This window comes from Pan paniscus, chromosome 13 (genome assembly GCF_029289425.2).
Source record: "Pan paniscus chromosome 13, NHGRI_mPanPan1-v2.0_pri, whole genome shotgun sequence".
NCBI classification, from domain to species: domain Eukaryota; kingdom Metazoa; phylum Chordata; class Mammalia; order Primates; family Hominidae; genus Pan; species Pan paniscus.
Window position 1 is genome coordinate 77773481 of NC_073262.2, and position 27013 is coordinate 77800493.

At 33.4% G+C, this 27013-nt stretch overlaps 1 protein-coding gene across 7 annotated transcripts in view; it reads right to left on the reverse strand.

The window, feature by feature from the left end:
• The window catches only part of ATF2 (activating transcription factor 2), a 96307-nt gene that overhangs the window by 37612 nt on the left and 31682 nt on the right, over window positions 1–27013 (reverse strand). For 6 of the 7 annotated variants that reach the window (XM_055108794.2, XM_055108796.2, XM_008977985.6 and 3 more), the window contains 8 exons: window positions 26768–26842; window positions 20503–20572; window positions 11799–11895; window positions 8606–8724; window positions 8345–8473; window positions 5055–5233; window positions 4359–4473; window positions 1940–2026 (listed from right to left, as the gene is read on the reverse strand). In XM_055108794.2, the coding sequence (XP_054964769.1) occupies window positions 1940–2026; window positions 4359–4473; window positions 5055–5233; window positions 8345–8473; window positions 8606–8724; window positions 11799–11895; window positions 20503–20572; window positions 26768–26799 (828 nt within the window). In that variant the 5' untranslated portion in view covers window positions 26800–26842. Of the gene's footprint in view, window positions 1–1939; window positions 2027–4358; window positions 4474–5054; window positions 5234–8344; window positions 8474–8605; window positions 8725–11798; window positions 11896–20502; window positions 20573–26767; window positions 26843–27013 lie in introns of those variants that run through there. The other variant, XM_063595214.1, reaches the window with a different exon arrangement.

Sequence of the window (27013 nt, forward strand, 5' to 3'; positions counted from 1 at the left end):
CAATGAATATGTAAAAATACTTTTAGATGCAGTACACAATAACAGGATCTCCTTTTAATATCTATATCTGCTCTATTCAGTTCCCACTGCATGGTAAATTAAATTGAATTTTTCATCAATCAGTATACTAAAATAGGAAGTGCACAAAAGGCCCCTGGTGAAGCTCTTCTGCTATCAAGTGAAGAAGATTCATCTTAGTATTTCCAAAGCTCTGACCTGAACATACTATGATGTGAAAAATTTCCTCCTTGGGTTTTTAGGGTCTTCTCTAACAATCAATAACCACCTAATTTTTATACTCTTCAACCAACTGCTGTTCATTCAGATAATATGTAAGTTTTATTGCTAAAACAGGGTGTCCTGTGCAAATTTCTGACTGATTGTCTGCACTAATGGAGAATAGCAGTAAAAATTTTTCAGGCCGGGTGCGGTGGCTCACGCCTGTAATCCCAACACTTTGGGAGGCTGGGGAGGGGGGATCACGAGGTCAGGAGTTCGAGACCAGTCTGACCAACATGGTGAAAACCCGTCTCTACTAAAAATACAAAAATTAGCCAGGCATGGTGGTGCACAACTGTAATCCCAGCTACTCAGGAGGCTGAGGCAGGAGAATTGCTTGAACCCAGGAGGCGGAGGTTGCAGTGAGCTGAGATTGTGCCACTGTACTCCAGCCTGGGTGAGAGAGCGAGACTCCATCTCAAAAATAAATAAATAAATAAATAAATAAATTCAGCTCTGCAATATGTTTTAGCATGTAAAAATTTGTATTTAGTATAGTGCCTAGCAAATAACTGAAGCAAACAGAAGGTGTCTAATAACTACTAATCTATTGATTTCCTAAGGATACATTAATTAATTGCTGTTGTTAGCCCTATTATGATATAGAACGTTAACATCTACCCAATTAATCGATGTTATTAATTAACTGACATTATTGTATTATAACACAGCAAGGAGAATTACACTGATTTTTATTTTATTTTATTTTATTTTTGAGACAGAGTTTCACTCTGTCACCCAGGCTGGAGTACAATAGTGCGATGCTGGCTCACTGCAACCTCGGCCTCCTGGGTTCAAGCAAATTCTTGTGCCTCAGCCACCCGAATAGCTAGGATTACAGGCATGCGCCACCACGCTCGGCTAATTTTTGTATTTTTAGTAGAGATGGGGTTTCACCATGTTGGCCAGGTTGCTCTCGAACTCCTGACCTTAGGTGATCTGCCCACCTGAGCCTCCCAAAGTGCTTGGGATTACAGGTGTGAGCCACTGCGCCCGGCCCTGATTTTCTTTAAAAATAGAATCGTCAGATCTTCTACTAAGAAAATTAGAACGTTTATAGGATTTAGGGTTAAGAAGTACCCCAGAAACCAAAGCTTAATCCTTTTATTTTACAGATGAGGAAATGCAATCTCAGGAAAGTTACAGTTGCTTAATTAAAGGTAGTGAATAGTGGAGTTAGGATTAAAATTAAAATTAAAATACACATCTAAACATTAATTTAATAGCATCCAAACAGCACAATAGAAAAAAATGGTTTTATCATGTTTGCTAACTTGTACACTATTTCAGAATTCTTTTTAATACTGTTAAAACCACTCATCATTATTAGCAGCACTGCCTTCAGATGATCACATCTAGTTTCAGATGTAATACTCCTATTTTCCACTAGGAGGAGAAAAAGCCACAAGAAAAAGCCAGACAAACAACAAGTGACAAGAAACAGAACTTCTAATCTGCCACTAATTTTAAAGTATCACTAACTACTCACTATGCTAAAGGAAGATTTCTTTTTTCAAATTTTGTGGTTTATCTATAGTATAAAACAGTCCGTAACTTTATAAAAATGTGATCTAAATTGTGCATTTGAAGCAGGCTTTAGTGAAAACATTAATTCAAAACAGCCTCAAGCAATGTACAGAACAAATAAAATCTGGCTTACCATTTTTGCTTCTGACTGTACTGGTTGGGGAGAGGAAGGACCTGGGATTCCTGGAACACTAGGCACCATGGTGACTGGTCGAACGAGCTATGCATGAGATAAGGAAAAATAATTGCTAGAGAATATATTCAAAATGAGATTTGTACTTTACTGCTGTTGTAATAATTTGAGACTTTAAGAATCAGAACATTGTAAATTTATCACCAGCTGATTTTATCTCTATACCAAATCCTCATTTGGTCTTATATCCTGACTTATCCTTCAAAAGTTGTCAATTTCTGAGACATGTGCTTTCCTAATTTTCAGTTTCTACAATTTCTTTCTTAATGGTCCCTGTTAGAAATTCATAATATTCAAAGTGATTAATGCAAAAATTCTCAAAGATCTGTCAAACTTCCATTTTGAATATGAAAGGAAGAATGTCAAAACTTGTGACACTTAGGCGTAAAAAATAATTTCAAGAATGAATTTTGCTTTTCTAAAAATATATATAATGAATTTTCTTATACATACCACATAATAACAAATAACACACTGTAATAATTTCTGAAATAATCTGTAACAGGTTTTACCATTTTGGTTTTTTCCTTTTTTTTCTTAAACCTAACACTGAGTGAACACAGTTACTGTATAAATAAAGCATATCTTTTCTTTCATTTCCGGTTGCTTTCATCACTAGGTACATGTAACAGGATAATCAGAATCTCAAAAACAAAGCAAGAATGTTTCCCTCCTCAAAAAAATATTCTCAGTAAAGAGGAAGCAGATACCTTATATCTGAGTCCTCACAAAGTCTCTCAAATAATGCATTTTGAACAACAAAGTTCTTTTTAAAGAAGGCACATTATCTTGAAATTACGTCAATCAATGCTAATTTTGGATAGTTCGAAAGATCACCTGGAAGAATCAGTTAATTAAAAAAAGATATAAATATCAAACATTAATCCTAGTAATATTCTTGGGGGTAATCTCACCAAAAGTGTTGGAATGTTACTATAAGTAAGCTTTTAAAAATAAGTTTTATTTTTTATTATTTTTGAGACAAGGTCTTACTTTGTTGCCCAGCCTGGAAGGCAGTGGTGCAATCTCGGCTAACTACAGTCTCAACCTCCAGGCTCAAGTGATCCTCCCACCTCAGCCTTCTGAGTAGCTGAGACTACAGGTGCTTCCATCACAACTGGCTAATTTGTGTTTATTTTTTGTAGAGATGGGGTTTTGCCATGTTGCCCAGCCTGGTCTTGAACTCCTGGACGTAGGCAAGCCACCCACCCTGGTCTCCCAAAGTGCTGGGATTACAGGCATGAGCCACTGCACTTGGCCTAAAAATAATTTTTAAAAGCTACACTGTACTGATCAGTAACAAGCATCTTAGAAGGTAAAAGAAAAAACTATCTTTTTATTACATAAATAAGTACCTAATGCTTGGTGTAAGATTTCCAGGGAGAGAATAATAGAGAGATTCAAAAAGTAATATATCATAAATGATTTAGATGAAAAAGAAAATAATGTGTTCTGGAAACTGTGCTAGATGTCTCAAAAAGTGGTTCTCAGGATGAAAATTCGAATGTCAAAGACATAACTGAAGAGTTTGTTTGAATAAAACTGTTTTATGTAATGTAAGTAAGAAAAAAGCAATTTTCTAACACACATTATTCCAAACAATGTGTTTTTAAATGTTCATTAAACTATTACTTTTTTTTTTTTTTTTTTGACTTGGGGTCTTGCCCTGTCATCCAGGCAGGATCCATAGCTCACTGCAGTCTCAAACACCTGGGCTCACACAATCCTCCTACCTCAGCCGCCCAATATGCTGGGATTACAACAGGCATGAGTCGCCATGCCTGGCCAAACTATTAAATATCATAAGTAGATAGTTAACTATTTTGTCTATGTCTTTCAAAATTTATATATTTAACACACCCCTCAAAAAACTTTTTTGCGGGGTCTTTTCACAGGGAAAGTGAAAGATTATTTTTCTAGAACATTTACATTTTAACATGCTGGGCTATCAAAGATTCTACAAACCCTACTTGACCACAAAAATTCAGAGTGTGTCTTTATAAACAATTTCCATACTAATAGAAATACCGCAGAGTTACCTGACAAGTATTCTAGTACAAATATCTTTCTAAAATTTGAAATCTGTGTTAATATTTGAATGCTACAAGTCCAGTCAAATTGATATGGGTTGAATAAGAAGATCTCAGTATAAAAAAAAAATTAAGGTTTTGGGGAGAAGAGAAAAAATAGCTATACCTTGAATGGTATATGCTATTACAATGATAACAAATAAATACTATCATCTGCTAATCAATATTATGTTAAATTCAATTTCATAAGCCAGTCAAGCAGCCAACTTTATTTTCTGACTACAAAGATCAGTTTTGCGATAGAGATTTAAATAGTCTAACTTTCTTACTGGGACTGCAGCTGGAACATGCACATTAGAACTTGTAATTGATGCAGGAATAGCAACAGGCATGGTTTGTCCATTAGGAAGATGTAACAGAAGAGGAAATGGGCCTGGTACAGGGCTAAGAAAAACAAAAGAAGAGAAATTTTAAAAAAGAGATTCGTACCAACTGTCTCTTAAAAATACAATAGTATTTTTACTCCTACAATCATATCATTTAAAAATACATTTTCTAACCACAGCAAAGCAAATAGCAAAATTTAATTATTTTTAATTGCATCTTAAATGCATAACCTGTGTAGCAGTATTGAAAAGAAGAGAAAAGTTATGGATTTACTTAGGACAATCTCCAATTTGTAAAATGAGAAAAACTGTCATCAGAGAGCTCTTGGGAGCTACCAGTAAGAACTGAAAGAAATGGAATCTGGTGATGCAGTAATTTTATATTTTGTGTGAAATAGCATGAAAATAAGACTATCTTAAATTCACATTCTATATTTGTTTTTAGTTGTATTTATCTCCCACTCTGTTAGTTAATATTTATATTAAAGAAGACTACGCAAGTACTTTTTCCAAAATTCGAAGCATGCACACACATACAAAACTAAGATCTTAGTTTGAATAATCAAATGTCTTAGGAAAAATCATTACAAAACAAACTTAATTCATGTATATGTTCAATGATTGGCCTGAATCACTTACACAATTGGCCTGTTAGAGGATGGTGCCTGGGTGATTACAGTACTTGAGGTTGGTGAAGGTACTGCCTGCTGAATAATTACACTTGAGTCAGAACTTGTAAGCAGCACATTGGGAACCTGTAATGATGCTGGACGAACAATAGCTGATGTGGGCTGTGCAGTTTGTGCCAATGGTACTTCCTATTTAACAATGAGATAAACAAGGGTGGCATTTAAAAATACAAATCATGTACCTTAGTGAACAGAATGTAACACACTTCTAAAAGCATCTACAGAATAATAACTGCTAAAAGCAAATTAATATCTAAAATTAATTAAAAGAACATTTTAGAAGAGCTGTAAAGATTCAAATGCAATGTTCAATTAATATTTTAATTTTAAAAAGACTCGTTTTTTTTTTTTTTTCCAGTACAACTTGTTCTCCTATCAATCCAGAAATAAGTTAGACTGGGCAACTTGGCTATGATACCAAGACAATTTTAATAAAAAATAAAAATATAATTCATTCTCAGAGAATCACAGAACTTAAAATCCAGAAGGGACTGTTTAGTCCCCCTCCCTCATTATACTGTATGAAGAGGAAACAGGTCCAGTGAGACTGTGTTATGGCTGATACAATTAAGTAACAGAAATAAGAACTTTTAGAGCAATACAAATAATTGTTAATTCCAGTTAGCCACCTCTTCTATATCAATAATTTCTTCATATCAAAAGGCCACGTAATACTGATATCTTGAATGTAAAATAAATAATTACCGGAGTGAACTCTTTCAAGTCAGGAAAACAGAATTTGTCAGCCAAGACCTTAAAGATGGTATTTCCTCTGGTTTTACAAATTATAGAACAAAAAGTTTTAAAAGATTTTACCCAGAACTCCTTAAATAGTCAGTGTAAAAATTGGGTCTATGGTGTTTTATGAATTGGCCTGTATGCTGCCACTTATCATCAAAATCTTATTAAGCTACATAGGAAGAAGGATAAAGTAGTAGTATTGTAACTTCATTTATTCAGTAAGTTGAGAACTTATGCTCCCAAGGACTAGCTCTCAAGGAAGAGACAATAAACAAGTAAAACAAGTAAGAAAATTTCAGATTGTAGTAAATGTTAAGTGTTACAGAATAATATGGCAATGTAACAAAGGATGAAAGATTAGCTGAAGGTAAGGAAGAGTCAGTTAATTTAGACAGCACAGTAAGAATAGGTGAACTTCTTTGCAAAAACAGCATTTGAACTGATGATAAAAGGATGAGGAGGAGAGCATTTCATTGTAGGGAGAAGGAAGCAATACCCTATGTCATGTCCTGAGGTAGGAAAAAGCTTTGAATATTTGATGAACACAATAGAGAGGCATGAGGTGAGGATAGATGCGTAGACAGGCCCAGATCAAAGAGGGCTTATGCCAAGGAGTGTGAATTATTTTAAATACAATGGTAGACCATTGAAAGATTTTAAGCAGGTGACATATTTAATGTATTAAAAGTCATCTTACAGAAAATGGATTGGAGGTATAAGCAGGAAGACAAGTTAGAAGGTAACTGTTAATAATCCAAACAAAAGATGATGATGGTTTGGGCTTAAGTGGGGTCACTGAACACAGACATAGAGGATGAGATTCAGGTCTGATAAAATATGCTGTTAGTTTCAGTGTAAAAGAAAAGAAGAAATTAAGGATGACCCCTAAATTCTCAGCTAGAACAACTAAATGGATGGAGAAAATTTACTGAGATGGGGAAAACTGGGGGAAGAATCAAGGACTCTGATTTTGACCTATTAAGTTTAAGATGTCTATTAGACATAGAAAAGGTAATGTCAAGACGGAGTTGGATATAAATCTGGCAATCTGGTGAGATATCTATGCCCATAGAAATTTGGGAGTCATCAGTATGTAGATGTTTATTAAAGTTATGGGCCTGGATGAGATCACCTAGGAAGAAAATCAAGAAAGAAGAAGAGGTCCAGATTTTTTTTTTTTAAATCAATTTCATATGGTATACCTTGCTCAAGGAGGGCCTAATGATTGGGGAATGCAGAAAGAAGGAATACTCCTAAAAGATGCTGAAGCAGCCATGAACAGTGAAAAACTGTTAAGTGTGAAAAGAATGAAATGCTCTCTAGGAAAAAAGATTTGTATCAGAGATTTAAAAAGCATTTCCAATAACTGTAATAATGTGGAAACAACCTTTATGTCCAAAAAGAACAGGATAACATAATACATATACACATCATATAATAAAATAAAGTACAATCATTAAAAAGTATGATTTGGGGAACTCTCTAATGACATGGGAAAATATTCATCAATACTGAGGGTCTAAAGCATAATATAAAATAAAGCTAGGATCTTTATATCCATCTATCCTTCTATTTAACTATTCACTTATGTATTTGTACCTATAAATGTATATATCTAGAAAAAAATGTTTCAAGATAGTAATTCTTATTCAATTATGTGCTAATAGGTGATTTTGGTTTTCTTTTCATGTTTCTGTATTCTTAGAGAAGAAGAATGAGAATGTACTTTTAAAATGAGAAAAAGAAAATGAAGAAAAAAAACAGAAAACAAAGCATTTATTCTTAGCCAAAAAGTTATTTTTTCTGTATTTCCTTATTTCTAGCTCCTCTGCCATGACAGAAGTCCATTAATAAGTATGGTTTTAGAATAACAATCTAAAAAAGAATATTGTCACTGCCTCTTTATGTGTCCCATTGCCCTTCGCTGTATCCTGCATGGTACTCCCAAATAAATACGTGCTTATTCTATGTGCTTGTGAACAAAAGAGTGATCAAGAAGTTCCCATAATAATGTTACTCAACACACAACTGTAGCCCAGGTGGTCCCAGATTATCTGGGTATTCAAGCTAGTATCATCATCGTCCTAATTGCCACTAACAAAGATCCACTGCTGAGAATGAGTAACTAGTCCCTTAATCCTGTAAAAGTCTAAAAAACCACTGTTCAAATAATTTTTTGAATAGATTCTTAATTAAGCTGTTACTGTATAAAAGTAGCTAAATATAAAATAGCAAAACACAGAAAAATTAAGTTAAATTTATATATCTTTTAAAAATAAGTTTTATCTAACATGACTGTTCTTCCCTATAATTTTTCTATGTACAATAAAAGCTGCAGTCTTCTTACCCTGAAATACCTGAGTATTGACAGCTTTCACATATAAAACTATTGCAAGCTGACACTGAATTTAATACATTAACATTTTATGGAGATTAAATAGTAAACTTTATTTGGGTACTGTTCCTCCCCCTTACTTTGTATTTCTAAAAATTTCTAACCTTCTCATCACTGGTAGTAGACTCTGGGTGAGGTAAAGGACTATCCTGGTGAGTTGTTTCTACAACAGAAGGCTCCTCAATTTTGCTTCTTATGATAGGTGTTGCAAGAGGGGATAAATCTAGAGGCATCTATAATTCAAATAATAAGAAAAAGGTTATAAGTTCAAAAACAGTGTGTCTAAATTTAAAAAGCAGGAAGTATAAACTATGATTACTTTTCTGTCAGAAGGACTCTTTTTAAATTTCATGGTTACAACATACTTTTTTAATGTCATCTTCTGAAGCTTTCTTGAATTCATTCTCAAATGGACTCGCCAACTCATTAAACAAACCCACTTCTTCACAGTTTTTCAAGAATCTTGTTGGTGTTGGGGTCTGATCTGAAATAAATGTCAAGAAGTAATCATGCATATTTAAATATGTTAAGACTCTAAAATATAGCTACTAAGTTAACAAATTAGCAGGACTGGTTCAGTCAGTTGTTAATTCTCTCTTTGGAAAGACCTCTTCCTTTAAAGCAAACAAAATTTGGTTAAATTTTTGTTGTACTTCGTATTTCCTCCAACTTTAAGAACTATGAAATATGAAAGTAGGAAAGAAGTCCTTTTTGCTCCTTAGTCCACTGCTTCTTTCTGAGTAGAATGGCATAAACATCCTCTACTCAAGAGATAAACTATTATTATCTAACACAGTATAAAGAATTTTTTTAATTTACATTATTAAAAACTATAATTATTTAAATAAATGAAATTTGGGGAAAACTAGGATAAGAGCATGTATATCTGCTTTAACTTGGTTCTTCCACTAGCTATTCATACTCTATTATGAAAGCAAACTAAGATAAAACAATCTTTAATAGGTAGATAAAAATATTGTAAGAAAGAAAAAAAAAGTTAAAACAGCCCTAAAACAACAAACCCTCTTTTTGCCACTATCTACTGAAACTAATTTTCTAATTTAATGCATTTTACAAGATAGGTACAAGGAATATGTGTGAGTCACATGCCTCCAGAATGTTCTAGCTTAATTCCTAAGGAGTAAAGAAAGAGTCTACTCTATTTTCTTACAACATGAAACATTTCAACTTTACTCGAATATGTACTCCTACTATGTACATTAACATATGTACTCAGTGTCCATGTATAGGCTACAAAAAATGCCAGGTAAGATTTACACTGAATGAAAAGCAAGAAACTTATAAATTCTGCCTATTTAGTGTTACTATTTTCAAGGGTGTCTATTCATCTTGATTAGAGTTGGTAGCACATTCAAATTCTATTCACATTTAATATTTTAGAGCACCAATTTTACAGGCTATAGCAGGGATCTAGCCTAAGTGAAGTAAAAGTACTCTACTAAGGAAGACTCTTGGTTTAAGAGAAAATACTACTAATTCCTTTTGTAAGATTAAAATTTACATATTTGTTAACCATTATGTCCCCACAGAGGGCATTACTTCCTATTTTACCTTTGCCCCCCACATGTATACCTAGAGAACTAGTATTTTTACTATGTACAAATATATTTCACACTAAAATGATCCACTTGTAATACAAAACTAGACATAATGCAGGCCTGTTTCAGGCACTGTTAGTAATATCAGAATTACTAAAAGGACTCTATTATATCATAATTTTACTAGTTTCTAGCCTATCCCTTAATTCCCACCTCCCAAAAGATCTCAAAAATCACATTACAGTAAGTAAAGTACATGTATTAGCTTAAGTCCATCATGACTAAATTAGTAGGTCAAATCTAAATTTGACTCTTCTGTTCACACCCAAAGGGTTTGTCTATCTAAGTTCATCAGAAGGCTCTTAACTGACATTAAAGGGAGGGGAAAATCTTAAAAAAATAAAATACATAAGCATAAGTCACTTTTATCAATGATTACTGGAACCATCAGACTTCAGAAAAGTCAACATAGGCACAATCATTTAACATGCACATTGCATATGGCTACTGATCACCAAAAATATACCACACACATCATGCATTTTATTTGCATAGTAATGTTAACCTATTCATCTCAACATGTTAGTGAAAAAAAAGGTCAAGTACTGTGTTTGAATGTGCTCTATTTTTCTACTGCATTAAATGTGATCAGACAGGAAAGTAATTTCTAGAAACCAATTTCAAAACATATTTGAGTTAAAGAGTTACACACAGACAGAGATTGTGCTAAGGCAGAAAGTTTCAGAGAAACAAAGAGCTTCATGCCTAGGAGAGTGAACTTTCCAGGTTGTTACTATTTTGCTTGTTTGGTTCCTTTGGTTCTAGCTCTTAATGTCTAATGTAAAATACTCCAAAAAAAAAAAAAAAAAGCATTATCTCACTCTTCTGTATAAGTAACATATCTCTAAGTTACTTATGGAACTTAGGATATGTTGGAAGTTCCCCTACATTTTTCCTACGTATATTGTTTTAGATAAATTAACTTTGTTACCTTCAATTTCTTCATTACAAAAATTTCAATACTGAAAGTAGAGGGAAAACCACCGAATATTTGCTTTATTATCTATCCAAAACACTGCATAGAACAATTTGGTCTCTATACTGATTAATAATTTAAAAGTATTACAGTATTTGGGTGTAATTCCAGACTTATATGATATATAACAAGCTTTACAAGAGAAAAGAAAAATGTGGAGTTAATCTGAATATTTATGATATGTAAATCTGTGATGACACAAAGGATCTGAAATTTATATAGTTTTGTTTTATCATAATACTTATAAAATATACAAAAAAAGTAGCAAAATTATACATGACATATATGTATATATACATAGATGTGTGTGTGTATATATTTAAATACCAAAAAAAGGCAGCTAATACAGCATGGAATGACAATCAACCAATGTATGAACTGGGTTTTTCTTTTCACATACAGTGAAAAATAATCATCTGCTTAGGTGATACTGTACGTTCATAGTGTCAACACACAGAAACTGTATTGACTGAATTTAGAGCCTCCTTACTGAGAATATTTTACTAATACAAATGTTTAGTCTGAAAAGAAATATAAACAACTCTAATGAACAAGTCTGCTCACTGTTCTTTCTCCAATGGGAGAAGCTTGATCATTTTCTATCTTCACACAGCCTTGTAAGTCAGTTGTACAAGATAGCTAAAAGAAATGCTGACTAAATACCATGTTAGTTCAATTATTAGTTAAATGTAAAATTTGTAGATGGTATGAATGTTCCCAGAGTTCTAATGAACTTCCACAAAATCGACATTGGAATATAAATTTGAAAACCACACAAAAAAGTGAAATGAATGGTCAGAAGGAAACATGAAAATGTAATGGGTAAAATACATGTTGCCAACATTTACTATAATGAAGTCATTGGAATATCACCAGACTATATTATTTACAGAGAATACACAAAAATTGTGCACATTCCAGGTGAAATATGTATACAAGCTATTAATAAAAGCATATACTAACCAGCCACAATGACACTGTCATTACGTGCTGGACCAAATTTCAGTGTCATCTCATGTTTATGTTTATGGACAGCCAAATGATCCTCGTTGGTAAAACGCTGTGGCAAAAAGTTTTAAAATATAGTTAAGATTTTCAATTTGATCAAATAAGTAAAATGATTAGGAAATTAATTTCCACAACATGTAAAACCACCATTAACAGTGAAATAGCAGTTTTTAAACTATAAAAGAATCCGTTATTGTTAGTAGATAGCACACTAGATTGCAAACAATCACAGAGAAACCTATTACTCAAGAATAAGCAATACTGATATATTGCTAGGTCACATAACTCATTTGAGAGTATTTAAAAATAAAATTGGAGGCAAAGAAACTTTATATAAATTTCTTATGGATACTAAAAATAGACCACCATTAATTTGTCTTATCATAGTAGAAACTATACTCCATGGTTCAATGACTTTTCAAGAAAGTACTGTAGTATTAATATTTACCTAGACTTAAGGTTACTTACCACTTTTTAAAAGAGAATTTTCTTATAAAAGTATTACGCCTGGACAAAATTTAGAAATAAATCTGATTTTTACGTTACCACATAAAAAAGAATGCCTTTGTTTTAATCCAGCAAAGAAATAGCAACCGATACAATAACAAAACAGCTCATTTTAAAATAAAAAAATTTAAAGTAGCCAAAATAATTTTTTCATGAGAGTTCTTACATAAAAATGGAGCAAAGTTGTTTTTAGAACATTTTATTTTTAAAGTTATCCATCATATTTTTTCCTACCTCTAACTTGGGTAAGTTTTGCATGCCAAAGGTAACATTTATGATTACAATATAATAAATGCATTATCTCCAATGTCTGAACATCAACATTTTTGAAGATGCTCATTAAGCAACATTTATAACTGAAAACAGGGAGCTGTTATTTCAGAGCAATAATTTTAAAATGCTAAGTTAACAGATCTCAATTCACTCTTTATAACCTTACAAGTGAGGATGTTAAAATATATATACTTGAACTTGGTTTGCCCAAACCATCAAAACGAATTCCATTTCTTGTGGTCTCCTTCCCCTACCCAATTCACTACATCCTTTCATGCAACTAATAATAGTAGCTTTAGGGTTACCTTAAACACAATGTAAAAGAATGAAACATTTTTAACATTTTAACATCTTTGGCTCAGTCCACTATCCGTCTGCCTGTAGAGGTGAAAATCATCTCATATGTGCGGCACAATGCCTTGGTTATAGCACCTATCATATTTTCATATGTCTGTCCTTTTAAGTAGGCTGAGCTCCTACCGTGGTCCCCCAAACTTAGCATATAGTAAGTACTCAATAAATGCTAACTGAAAGAATGAATTCATTACAATAAAATAGATGAATCTTAAAGATCAATCTGAGGGGGCTAAAAAAGACCCTAAACCATTGTTCATTAAGATGAATTCAACTTCAATTTAATCTTGCTACATTTTATCACTTAGTCTTTGGATTACTTCACATACCAACAGAAAACTATTATTTTATAACCTCTCTTCAGAACCTGCCTGTATTACCACTGAAGGAGAGTGTTCAGATGCAACAACACTTCCACTACTTGACATATTCATTCACTCTTCAGACATTTACTGGGCAGCAACTATAGGCAGTAGGACCACAATCAAACTTTTCCCCACCCAGGTACTGTCTTCCTATTACTTTATCATTATAAGAATCTCCCCCAATTTTGGGGAAATAAGAAACAGTGGTACTTTTGACAGATTGCTGAATAACAAAGTTCTCAGAAAATGAACATATCTGCAGAGCATACTGACATTAATATTTTATGCTTTTTCTTTGTATTGCTGTTTTAAATATATGTGTCTTACATCCTACACTAAAAGCATCTGAAAGTAATATTTAGTTTATGTTTCAAAGAACCTCATAATGTGGCTTTTCCACTGAAGGCAATCATTAAACATTTGTGAATGAATGCATTTTGGTGCAGGTCCCAGATTTTAAAACTGCAAAGTCAACAAATTAATAGATAAGAAGTTGGAATGTTGTCGCCTAGGAATTTTATTCTATCAATTTTCTTTGCTTGGATTAGTTTGACCCCAAATATTCAAATCAAAGAACTGCATGTAGAATAAATAACATTGTGTTCGTACAAAACATACGAAATGGCACCAAGTTCAATCCTAAGTGTAAAGAAGTGGCCAGAAGCAACCTAACAAATATTTAGGATCATATGAATATTAAAAGGGAGAATGCAAGGAATATGTATTTATAAACTCTCATATAAGATCCACAGATCAAATTTCCCTAAATGCAATTTACAAAGGGATTACTGATCCTGTAACAGTATTAATTATATACAGGGACAGCAACACTGCAAAGGACAAAATACACTCAAAATACAAAAACACTGCAAAAGACAAAATACACTGGCACTTGATACAGATGAATTTGACCTTGGTTATCTGAGAAAATTTATTATTTTTAACAAGAAACTTAAAGACAGTGTGAAAAGGCAATCTTGTGAAAAGGCAGTCACCAGAAGTTTAATATGAAAGAAATGCATTCTTTATTTATTTATAAAATAGCTGCAAGCTAAATTTTTTTCACAGAATCTATATGAAATGTCTTCCCAGTCAAATTAAAGTTTATTCCAAAAATAAGTTTTGTAAAAATATCTATATTACTAGCAACACCAACATACTGAATTCATAAACTGTATTCTTCCAGGCATTTCAAAGCACAACCCCAAAGAAAATACTGTAGATATACAAAGAAACACAAGTATTTTGTTAAACAAGACTAAGACCTTGAGTATATAGCTCAATAAACAATGGAAAAAGTGAAGAAAAAAAAAAATTTTTTTTTGATAGGTGCCTAGCAGGTAGCAATCTCTCTTAAAAGGTTAAAAAGAAAGGGTAACCTGTCAGATGGGAAGAAGGTAGATCAGTTGCTTCTATAATAATTTAAGTTCTGATATCTGGGAAATCTGTGTTACTAAGGCTTGACCACTCTCACCAGAATTAACTTCCTAAAAAATCAGTCATTCTATAGTTAATACATACACTCATATCCATGATATATTATTATTCCTTTTAAACATATTAGATAGACACAAATAAGTTTTCAAGCCATTGGGCCAATAGCTCATTTCACTACTTTTTTCACTAGTTTAAGGACTATTGAACAACAGCAGGAAGTTACACTGATATATTCACTGTCTCTCTCATGCACACACACGCACACACTCCCACACATACATCTCCATTGTCACTTTAGACTAAATATAAAATGAATCTTTATCTCCTTTATAAAACAGCTTATAATGTGTAAACATTCTACCAAAGAAACATTTTTCAATGACAGGGGCACCAAAAGCAAAGATACTACCAAGTATATGGAAGACTAACAAAGATAAGTGAATCTTTCACCAAATTATCTCAGTGTCTCTTTTACTAAATTCCAAGGAGCATCACTTTAAAACAAGTGAAATTAACAGGCATGTGGAAAACCTAAGAGTAACTGAGGCATACAAGAAAAGATTTAATAGCACGAGTCTAGTATTAAAAACTCTTTGTAATCATTTCTATAGGTCTCTCTCTGAAGTTGTATTATCACCAAAATAGATTTTAAATTGTAAAAATCTATTTGAAACCTTAAATTTAACTAAGACCATTGTGTTAAAGCTGAAACTCAGATTCAGAATAATGTCATTGCTTACTGGTGACAAAAAATAACAAGAAACTTAAAAAGACTGTGTGAAAAAGCAATCTTGTGAAAAAGCAGTCACCATCAAAATGATGCTTCTAAAACCAATTCTTACTAAGTAGTTCCTAGGAAATATTATATAAATCTAAAAACAGACCATACCATTTCTGTTCTCAGCAAGATTTAACAAATGGATGAGTAGCCAGGTTATATTTTGATCAGTAATACTTGCAAAGAGATTATTTTAAGTATCTTAGGGTACAAACACAGGCCCCCCTAAAATAATACTCAGGATCAAATGTTTAATGTTTAAAAGAATCACTATTAGTGAGAGTTCAATTATGAGTATAAAAAATTGATTTAGCTTTTAAAAAACAATTTGGCAAAATACATGAAGAAACTTAGAAACATGTAAACATTTAAATCCAGTTATTCTAGTTCCAAAATGTATTTTAAGAAACTAAGTAGAGACATATACAAAGGGTTATGTAGAAGGATATTCATCACAATGTTGCTTATAATACCAAAATTAAAAGTTTATAATAGTGGAATCAGACATGCTCAAGCAATAGTGACTTAAAGCCATGCTTTCGATTAATACACAAAATGCTGATATGTGTAATGTCATCCAAATACTAACAGAATACAAAACTGTGCAGTATGGTCCCAATTTTGTTTTAAAAATAAAACTAAATCCCATCCTCTGCTAGCTACTTAAGGACCCCACTCCTGCAATGGTCCCATTTTCTGCATTGCCAAATATGCTGTGATATTCCCACCTTAAAATGCAAAACAAAAAAGTTCCACCATCTTCAATCCTGCATTGAAGCTATGTATCTCACTTTCCCTTTAGCTACACCTCCAAGAAAGAACTGTCCTATAATGTCTCCATTTCTGGTTCTTCCCATTCTCTCTTCAACCTACTCCAATTACACTGTTGTTACTGCCCCTTCATTGAAAGCTACTCTTATCATAGTCTCTAAATTCAATAGTAAATACTGAATTATCATCTTATTCTATTTAGGATATGACTATTGTTTCTCTTACTTTGAAATATTTTTTCTAACTTTCAAGATTCAATTTTCCTCACTGGTTGCTACTTCTTAATCTTCTGTGCTACATTCTCCTCTTTCTGACTTTTAAACACCGGAGGTGCCCTAAAGCTTAGCTTTCACCCTTCCATCTATACTATTGTGATACAGATGTAAAACTAAGCAAATATGGGAATTATGGATAAGACAAAATGTAAGTATTACAAACCTCGACAATGGAAAAAATAAGAGTAATTATCAGACATCAGGGGATAGGGAAGTGGAGGTAGAAAGTATGAATGTTAACTCCTTTAATAGTAGGAAACCTAAAAAAATAATTCCCTAACTTCTTAATGTTTTTCACATATATAGTTAATGTTACAGAGGTCTTTTAACAATTCCTTATGATACACATACACACACAAATTCTAATGTTCAGCAATCAGTTTTTCTTCTGTTTAATTGTAATGCTTTTATTTAAAATGGCATGTGTATTAGTAAGAATTCAATCACAAAACCCATTCTAACTATTTTAAGCAGAAGAGAATCAGGAAAGGCCTTTTTTGAGTCTCCAAGAATGATATTTAGAACATGTCAAAACTAGTCTTTGTCCAAAGGCTGGCCCTAGAAACACATATTGCATTAGCTGTACTTCAGGGATTACAGAATCAAGTTGTTTGTTCACTCCAAGCCAGCAAAATGGATGATTTGAGTAATACCATCTCTCATTCCATTTAACTCAGTACCAAATCCAAAAAGTAAAGTGGGTCAGGCGAAGTGGCTCATGCCTACAATCTCAGCACATTGGGAGGCCAAGGTAGGCAGATGGCTTGAGCCCAGGAGTTTGAGAACAGCCTGGACAACATTGGGAGATCCTGTATCCAAAAAAAAAAACCAAGCAAAAAATTAGTCAGGTGTGGTGGTGAGCACCTGTGGTCCCGGCTACTCTGGAGGCTGAGGTGGGAGGATCACCTGAGCCCAGGAGGTTGAGGCTTCAGTGTGTCATGATCATGCTACTGCACTCCAGCCCGGGTGACAGAGTGAGACCCTGTCTCGAGAAAAAAAAAAAAAAAAAAAAGTTAAAGTACATCTGATTTACCAGAAAGAGTAAATTTGGTTGGTGAAACCTAAAATCATATGCAGAATTCTAGGTGCAAAGAGAACTGTAGTTTTTAGCTCTCTTAACTTTACAGAAAAATATATATGTCAAATATATCTCCAAAACATATGTCAAATTAGCCTATTTCTCTCTCTGTGTCCACTGTTAACACCTAATTCAAACCACCATCATCTCTCACCTGGACTGCTGTCAGCCTCTTGTCTCCCTGTGACCACTCAGCAGTGGCTTTTCACTGCTCAGTGAATAAAACCCAAACACCTTATCATAGGATATGTCTTTTTTTCTGTCTCCTCTGACCTCCTCTCTTAACCTTCTCTCTGTTGGTCATTATATGCTCCAGCCACAGTAGTTGCGTTTCTGTTCTTAAACACACCATACACATTCCCTCCCTAGAGCTTTTACATTTGCTGCTCCTTTAGTCTAGAAGCATACAAGGTTTGCTCCTGCATTTTCTTCAGGTCTTTGTTCAAATGTCACCTTAGCAGAGGCACATTCCCTGGTTAACCTATCTAAAATTGCATTAACCCTGATAACTCCTATGTTTACCTCGCTCTACATCATTAAATATCACATAAATCAAAATTACAATGAGATACCACTAAACCCTCACCAGAATGACTAAAACTTAAGAGACTAACCAAAAATATCTTGAAAAATGAGGACTAAATTGGAGAATTTACCCTAACTGACTGGAACACTAACTGTAAAGCTAGAGTAATCAAAATGGTGTGGTACTGGCATAAAAGTTGACAGAGTGATGAATGGAACAGAATATAAAGCCCAGAAACAGACCCACACTTACACAATCATTTGATTTTCATTAAAGGAGCCAAAGCAGTTTAATGAGGAAAGAAAAATCTTTTCAGGAAATTATGCTGGGATATCTAAACCCGTATTTTTTAAAAACTTAGCTTCAACTGGCTGGGCGCGGTGGCTCACGCCTATCATCTCAGCACTTTGGGAGGCCGAGGCAGGCGGATCACCTGAGATCAGGAGTTCAAGACCAGCCTGACCAACATGAAGAAACCCCATCTCTACTAAAAATACAAAATTAGCCAGGTGTGGTGGCGCATGCCTGTAATCCAAGCTACTTGGGAGGCTAAGGCAAGAGAATCACTTTAACCTGGGAGGCGGAGATTGTGGTGAGTCGAGATTGTGCCATTGCACTCCTGCCTGGGCAACAAGAGCGAAATTCCGTCTCAAAAAAAAAAAAAAAAAGTTAGCTTCAACCCCTATCTCACACCATACACAAAAATTAATTAAAGATTAAAGAGAAATCTAAATGAAACAGTAAGCTTTTACAGGAAAACAAAGGAGAATACCTTCATAATCTAAAGGCAAGCAAAAATTTCTGACAAGTCACAGAAAGCAACAACCATAAGAGGAAAAAAATTAATACATTAGGATTCATTAAAATTAGAAACATCTGCTCATCAAAAGATATTATTACAAAAATTAAGATGCAAACCACAGAAAAAGAAGCCTCTGACAAGGACTGGTATCCAGGATATATAAAGAACTCCTACAACTCAATAATAAAAAGACAACCCAATTTTTTAAAATGAGCAAAAGATTTAAAAAGATACTTCACAAAATGTAAGGGATACAAATGGCAACAAACACATGAAAAAAGCAGCCTGGTAATTTCCTAAAAAGTCAAACATATATCTATCAGATAATCCCATCATTATACTCCCATGTATTCCTCCAAGAGAAATGAAAGCATGTGTCCATAAAAAGACTTGTACACAAGTATTCACATCAGCTTTATTAACAACTAAAAAATAGAAGTAAACCAATATCCATCAGATGAACAGATAAATTGTGAGATAATGAAATATTATATCTCAATGAAAAGGAATTAACTATTGGTAACATAACATGGAGAAATATTAAATTATGTGGAGTGAAAAAACGTACATACTATATGATTCCATTTATACAAAATTCTGGAAAATGCAAACAAATCTACAGTAACAGAAGGCAGACCAGTAATTGATGAAGGTAGGTGGGATAAGAGGAATTATAAATAGGCATGAGGAAACTTTTGGGTGATTGTATGTTTACTATCCTGATTGTGCTGATGGTTTTATGAGTATACGTGTGTTAAAACTTATCAAATGGTACATTTTAAGTATATACAGTTTATTGTAGGTCAATTATATTTCAATTTAAAATGTCAACTGAAGAAAATAAATGAGAAGGAATAATGCTTACTTACATTTATGGTCCGTATATTTAAGTACTTTGTAACTTCGCTATACATTACATTTATTCTTTAATTCTTCCTTACTGTCTATAGTTATTTTAAGATAAGTATAATAGGAATAGATTAATAATTTAGTGGGTTGTTAAAAAAAACTAAAATATTACTTTCTGAAACTGCTGCCACATGCCCAATATTAAAGACGTTAGGCTTAACAACATTAATACATTAGTGATACTCTAAGAAGTAAATATCAGTTAATTTCATAAAAGTTCAGTAAGCAAAATAATTCTCATATAATATCGATCTGATTTCTAATTAGGCAGTTTATCAATAATTTTCAACCAATAACAGTCAAATTATACTTTTATATCTTGGACTTTTGTGTAGGATTTCCACCTTTCCATTACAAGATATAATGCTCCCCCCCTCCGTATTAGATTATACTTTCTAAAGCTCAGTTGCACTATTGAAGAAAAAGCAGAATTTCTTGCCAAAAGTTTCCTGGGTTTTTTTTCATCCTAACTCTAAAATTTTACAGAATACTGTAAGAAAATACTTTTAGTGATAACATATTATATCATCAATGTTTTAATAAGTGGAAATATACAAAATAATTTAAAGTAATTTATATATTACCTGGCCACATCCAGGCGCAGTACATAGAAAGGGTTTGTCATCACTCATATTCCACAGGTCCTTGTATTGCCTATAATCAAACAGAAGACACTTTAGAGTACATATTTTAAAATAAAGAATAATTTAAAATATAAATCTCAAGATTTTTCATTAAGCTTATTAACTTTTCTATTTTAATACAAAATAAAACACTTTTCTGACATTTTAATTCTATCTTTCTTATTATGAGAGTAGATAAAATACATGTAACATGCAGATTTTGCACTATAGGAAAAAGGTTAGGAACACTGCTCTGTCAGGCAAACTTTTTCCTGCTCAACAGTGTAAAAGTACTTATGGTGAAATGAACACATTTCATTTATTCAAGAAAATTAAATGAGCAAATACTATGCAGTCTTCCAAGGATCCTACTGTACTGTTATGAAAATAATGTGGCAAAATCTCCATCTCCAGTCCTATATTCTAGTGGAATATTTGTATCTATTGGCTAAAATATGCTACCAAAACATCAACATGTCTAAAAACAAACTCTCAAATCCCTTCTTAAATTTACACCTTTTCCTATATTGGAAGCACTACAGAAGACTCAGAGAAATTCAAAAATAAAAGAGAAATGGATCCCAGCCTCAGGGAATCTCTCCTCCCAGTAAAGGAGATAAGGTAGTATTAACATAACAAAATCTGTATCTCTAACTCTGATCTCTTTCTAAATCCTAAATTTCCAACTTTTTGTTAGTGGTATACTGAGGATCATAAATTAATCTTCTGAGTCCAAGTTTAAAAGTTTTGTCAATATTTTATGCTGTTTCCTTGTAATATATCAAAACTTTTGCCAAAGATTTGATATATCTCATTTTTAGGAAACCCATGCTGGTTCACAGTAGTCACTGCTTCATGTTTAAAGCATGTACGCAATGATCACTGAGAATACAAATGGTTTCCAGGAAGTCACCATTATTAATCTCATATACAAAATTTGTGAAATGTGTTAACAAAATTTTTATTGCTTTATCCAAAATGTTTATTGCTATAATTGTCAAATAGCCTATGGACAACTTGATATTGCACTGGTAGGTGCAAGGATGACACTTGGGGAAACACTGGTCTAGACTTCTGGTTTCTAGTCCAACACATAAAGAACTTGAAAGTCATCATTCCTGTCCTCATAAAGAGAAATAAGTTAAACAAACGGAAAATCATCAACTCTTCTTACATCCATCAGAGAAATGAGGTCAAAGGGCAGTGCCCTGAGAAGTTGAGACTGAGGCAGACACTGAGAATCACAGTTTATTAATAGCAAATGCCTGCTGCTGGTGCCAGTACTAGGCAGAGACAAAAAGCAGAGACAAGCCATTTTCTTGTACCCTGTACAAATTTTTGACCTACACAATCTGTGAGCATTATAAGCTATTTTATAACTAAATTTGGAACACCTCCTCATGATATCTGCGATTTATCTAAATAACATATTATCCTTCTAGTGCTTCTTAAATGTTTACAAACTAAGGAATACTGATATATAAATTTTTAAGTAAGAGCAAAGTATTCTAACAAGATTGGCTGTAACTGACCACTAGTAAAACTTACTAAATAATGAGTGAGAACAGTATGGCACCGCAGTTCTCAAACAGGATCCTCTACACTCTTAAAAATTTAGGCTCCCAAAGAACGTTTTTGTTTATGTACTATCAATACTGACCACATCAGAAATTAAAACTGAGAAATTCTAAAAATATTAATTTATGATTTAAAAATAACAATGAACTCACTGCATGTTAACATATAATTTTTAAAACAATATATTTTCAAAACAAAAAATTTAGTGAGAAAGGCATTATTTCTCACTTTTTGCAAATCCTTAACATCTGGCTTAACAGAGTAACACAGCTGAATTCTCCTATGTGCTTCTGGTATTCAACCTGTTGTGATATCATCATGTATCCTCTAGAAAATGGCATCAAATCCTTGTGAGATAATGAGAATTTTAAAAAGGTAAATATTTTAGTATTATTATAAAAATGTTTTTGACTTCACAGACTGCTCTCACATTATGAGAATTCCTGGTACAGGCATATCTCATTTTATTGTGCTTAGCTTTATTGTACTGTGCAGATGCTAGTCTTAAAAATACACTTAAATCTCAGGGAGAAAGCAGATGCTGCAGATTTTTTTCGGATACTCTTTATCAGATTAAGAAAGCTTCCTCCAATTTCTAGTTTCCTGCGAGTTTTAATGAGTAGTAGACATTGAGCTTTATCAAATGCTTTTTCTGCATCTATTCAGACACTATTTTTTTCTCTTATTGTTTTAATGTGGTATATCACACTGAATGTTTGACAAACCAACCAGAATTTCTTAAATAAATCCTCCCTTTTGCTCGTATTTTAAGATGTTTACAATCTATGTCATAAGAAATAACCTTGCCAGGTATCTAAGTTCAGTGGCTTTATAAGAATTGGGTCATGTTAATTCTTTTCCATTCTCTAGAAAAATCTGCATAAGATAGGTACTAATTCTTCCTTAAATGTTGGAAGTATTCACCAGTGAAGCTATCTGAGCCTGGGGGTTTCTCTTCTGGGTGGTTTTAAGTAATGAATTCAGTATCTTTAAATAGATACAAACCAAAATTATTATATCAGTTTTGTTCTTCAGCCAGGTGTGGTGGCTCATGCCTGCAATCCCAGCACTCTGGGAGGCTGAGGCAGGTGGATCACTTAAGGTCAAAAGTTCGAGACAAGCCTGGCCAACATGGTGAAACCCTGTCTCTACTAAAAAATTAAAAAATAAGCTGGGCATGGTGGCACACACCTGTAGTCCCAGCTACTTGAGAGAGGCTGAGGCATGAGAATCACTTGAACCTGGGGAGGTAGAGGTTGCAGTGAGCTGAGACTTTACCACTGCACTCCAGCCTGGGCAACAGAGTGAGACTCTGTCTCAAAAAATAAATAAATAAATAAATAAAATAAATCCCAGTGCTTTTATGTATGTGTAGAAACTGAAAAATCTGTAACAAAATGCAAAAGACAATGAATAAACAAGGCAGTCATGAAGAATTGTAATTAAGCTAGAGGACTTTTATTACCAGATATCATGACCCATTATAAAATTACAATAATTAAGACACTGTGGTATCAGTCCAATGATAAACATACAAAGAAATGGAAAAGAAGGAGTACAGAAATGGAACCACACATAAGGCTACCTGATTTGTACAAATGCTCAACTGCAGTTAAGTGGGAAAAGGATGGTCTTTTCAATAATTGGTTCTAGAAATTTTATACAGCAAGAGTACTTGACTCAACTAATAATAATTATGTAATATTCCCTTGACAACAGTAGTTTATCAGTGCTTTAGATCAATGTTTCCCAAAGCATGGTAGCTATCATAGAAAAATGATTTTTAGCCAAATAAATTTGGGAAATGTTGAATGTGTAGGCTTCATTTCACAGGACTTTTCATGACCTTAATGTTATGTCAATTAAGGATTCATAACTTTAAAAAATGCCCCATGAATTCTATCTCACATTATACTAAAAATTAAGTCACAGTAGATCATAGACCTAAAAGTGAAAGGCAAAGCATAAGTTTCTAGAAGAAAAATAGGAAAGAATCTTCATGATTTTGGAGTAGGCAAAGGTTAAACAGGACACAAAAGGTCCATAAAAGAAAAGATTGATAAAACAGATTTTACTCTACATAGTGCATTTTATTCTGTTTAAATTATACCTCAATAAAAAGCAAAAAAGGAGCAAACAGTTATTTAACCTAATACTAGGAAAAAGACAAAAATTATACAGGTAACTACATCCAGAGACAGTGTGTTCCAGGAAACCTTACAGAAGCTTTGAGAAGGACACATACTATAAAAAATAATTAAAAATAAAAGAATATGTACAGTCAGCCCTCTGTATCTATGAGTTTTGCATCCATGGATTCAATCGATCTTGGATCAAAAATATGTGAGAAAAAACTGCATCTGTACTAAACATGTACAGACTTTTTTTCTTGTCATTATTACCTAAACAATATAGTGTAACAACTATTCACACAGCATATGCATTGTAGTAGGTATTAAAAGTAATCTAGAGATGATTTAAAGTATACGGGAGGATGTGCATAGGTGATACACAAATACTACACGATTTTATATAAGTAACTGGAGCATCCTCAGATTTTGGTATCTTCAGGAGATCCTGGATCCAATCACCCACAGATATTGAGGAACAACTGTATATCTAAAAAAACGACTGATTTTCACAGGACTCTAAGTAGAAGTGGAGTAAGAGATTGAAAGAAAAGCCTGGCATACAGCAAACCAGTAAGGGCTTGACAGACAAGTCATACAACCCAACAACTAAGAAAATGCACTCATCTGAAAACTGGTAAAAAAAAAAAAAGAAAGAAAGAAAGAAAAAAGATCAGTGTGTTTAATCTGCCTTTTGTGCATAAAATGTATTTCCAGTAACCAAAGAGTTGATGAAGGAAAAGTCTTTTATAGAATTTCAACAAGTGCAGAAGAATAAAATAATTAGAAAATTGCCACTTTAGCTGGGTGCAGTGGCTCATGACTATAATCCCAGCACTTTGGGAGGCTGAGGTGGGAGGATGGCTTGAGCCCAGGAGTTCAAGACTAGCCTGGGAAAGACGGCGTGACCCCATCTCTACAAATAATTTAAAACAGCCACTTGTGGTAGTGTCGTGGTAGCATCTTGGCGGTGTACATCTGTAGTCCCAGCTACTCTGGAGGCTGAGGCAGGAGGATCTCTTGAGCCCAGGAGGTCCAGGCTGCAGTAACCTGTGATTGTGCCACTGCAATCCAGCCTGGGTGACAGAATAAGACCCCATCTCTTTAAAAAAAAAAAAAAAAAAAAAAAAAGACCATCCTGGCTAACACTTTCGAAACCCCGCCTCTACTAAAAATACAAAAAATTAACCAGGCATGGGGAAGGGGGAGGAGGAGGAACAAGTGGAAGAGGAAGAATACCACCACTTTAATCCCTAATGAAATAATGGATCTGGGCAACTATCATCAATGTCTGATTTTTAAAACCATTAGGAGAAAAGTTGATAGGAATTTCATAATGGTTGGACCAGGCTGACAGCATCTGAATTCACAGATTAGTCTTAAATTAACACCAAAGGTTGTTAAGGGTGGGGGCAGGGAATGTCAAAAGTCGAAAGTGCATCTAATCAAGCCTCCCTAGCTCCAACTACAAGGAAATTCAGGAGACAGAAAAAGAAGTTAAACAACACCACCAGGAGGCAATCATCCAAATCCAATACAGATATTTTCAATTTACGATGGGTTTATTGGGACATAACCCCATCATGAATTGAGCAGTATACTGACTGTATTACTTTCCCACCATCGTAAAGTCAAAAAACACTAAGATGAATCACTGTAAGTTAGAACAAATGACCTGGTCTCCTCAACAAGTAAATGTCATGGAGATAAAAAGAAGAGCAAAGGAAGAGGGTTGCTGTTTTCCATTAGAAGAAATTTAATAAACATACAACCAAATTAAGGACCTTTTTGGATCCTGATTCGAACAAAACAAATGCAAAAAGACATCTCTGAGTCAGGATTACTTTCCTACTTTTAAATTTCGATTTAAAAGTTCTCAATTAATTATCCCATCCATCAACTTGTTTTCTTTCTAGAAATTCTATATAGCAAATATATTTGACTCAACTAATAATTCTGTAACACTGCTTCTTTTTCAAATAGTAGCTTGTTAACCCTTCAATAGCAGTGCTCCCCAAAACATTTCAACGGGGATGTCAGTAGACACTAAAGAAAAAAACGTGTGGCCAAACAAATCCGGGAAATGCTAAAATATACTTTTCTTTCTTTCTTTTTTTGTTTGTTTGTTTGTTTTTTTTTTTGGCAGGACTCTTCACAGTCTTTAATATACTAATGTAAAATGACTAGGGGAGCACCCAGAGTATGGCATTTTTGCCAAAGCTATTTGCTATTTGAATACTTTTTCACAGAACATCCCATGGGACTGATAGAACTCATTTTAGAGGAAATCAAAACCTTAAAACATGTTTATGTCTGTCATAGCTAAGTGTACTTAGATGCTTTTAATTTGATTATTTAAAAACAAAATAGGAGTATCAGCTAAACTACATACTAAATAAGTGACTTGTTTTCTATGGAAAAAAACACCACAAATACTTATCTAATAGAAACAAGCTATAAAGATTTTTACAACCCAAAATGTAAAAAATGGCTAAAAATACCAAATATTGCACACATACCTGGCAGAATTCACATGTAACTTGAATTTCATAAGTTGAATAACTTATCACATTCTTTTTCTCATGGCAAGAATACTGAAAAACAAAGTGGTTTCACACTGTTAAAAATAGTTCTGAAACACTTCTTGAAACACAGTAGAAAATAAAGTGCTCAAATTACTCTCTGTAACACTACTGTCACCCCAAAACTAGTCACTATTAACAATTTTTATAATAGAGTACTGCTCTTGAAATATCAACACACCT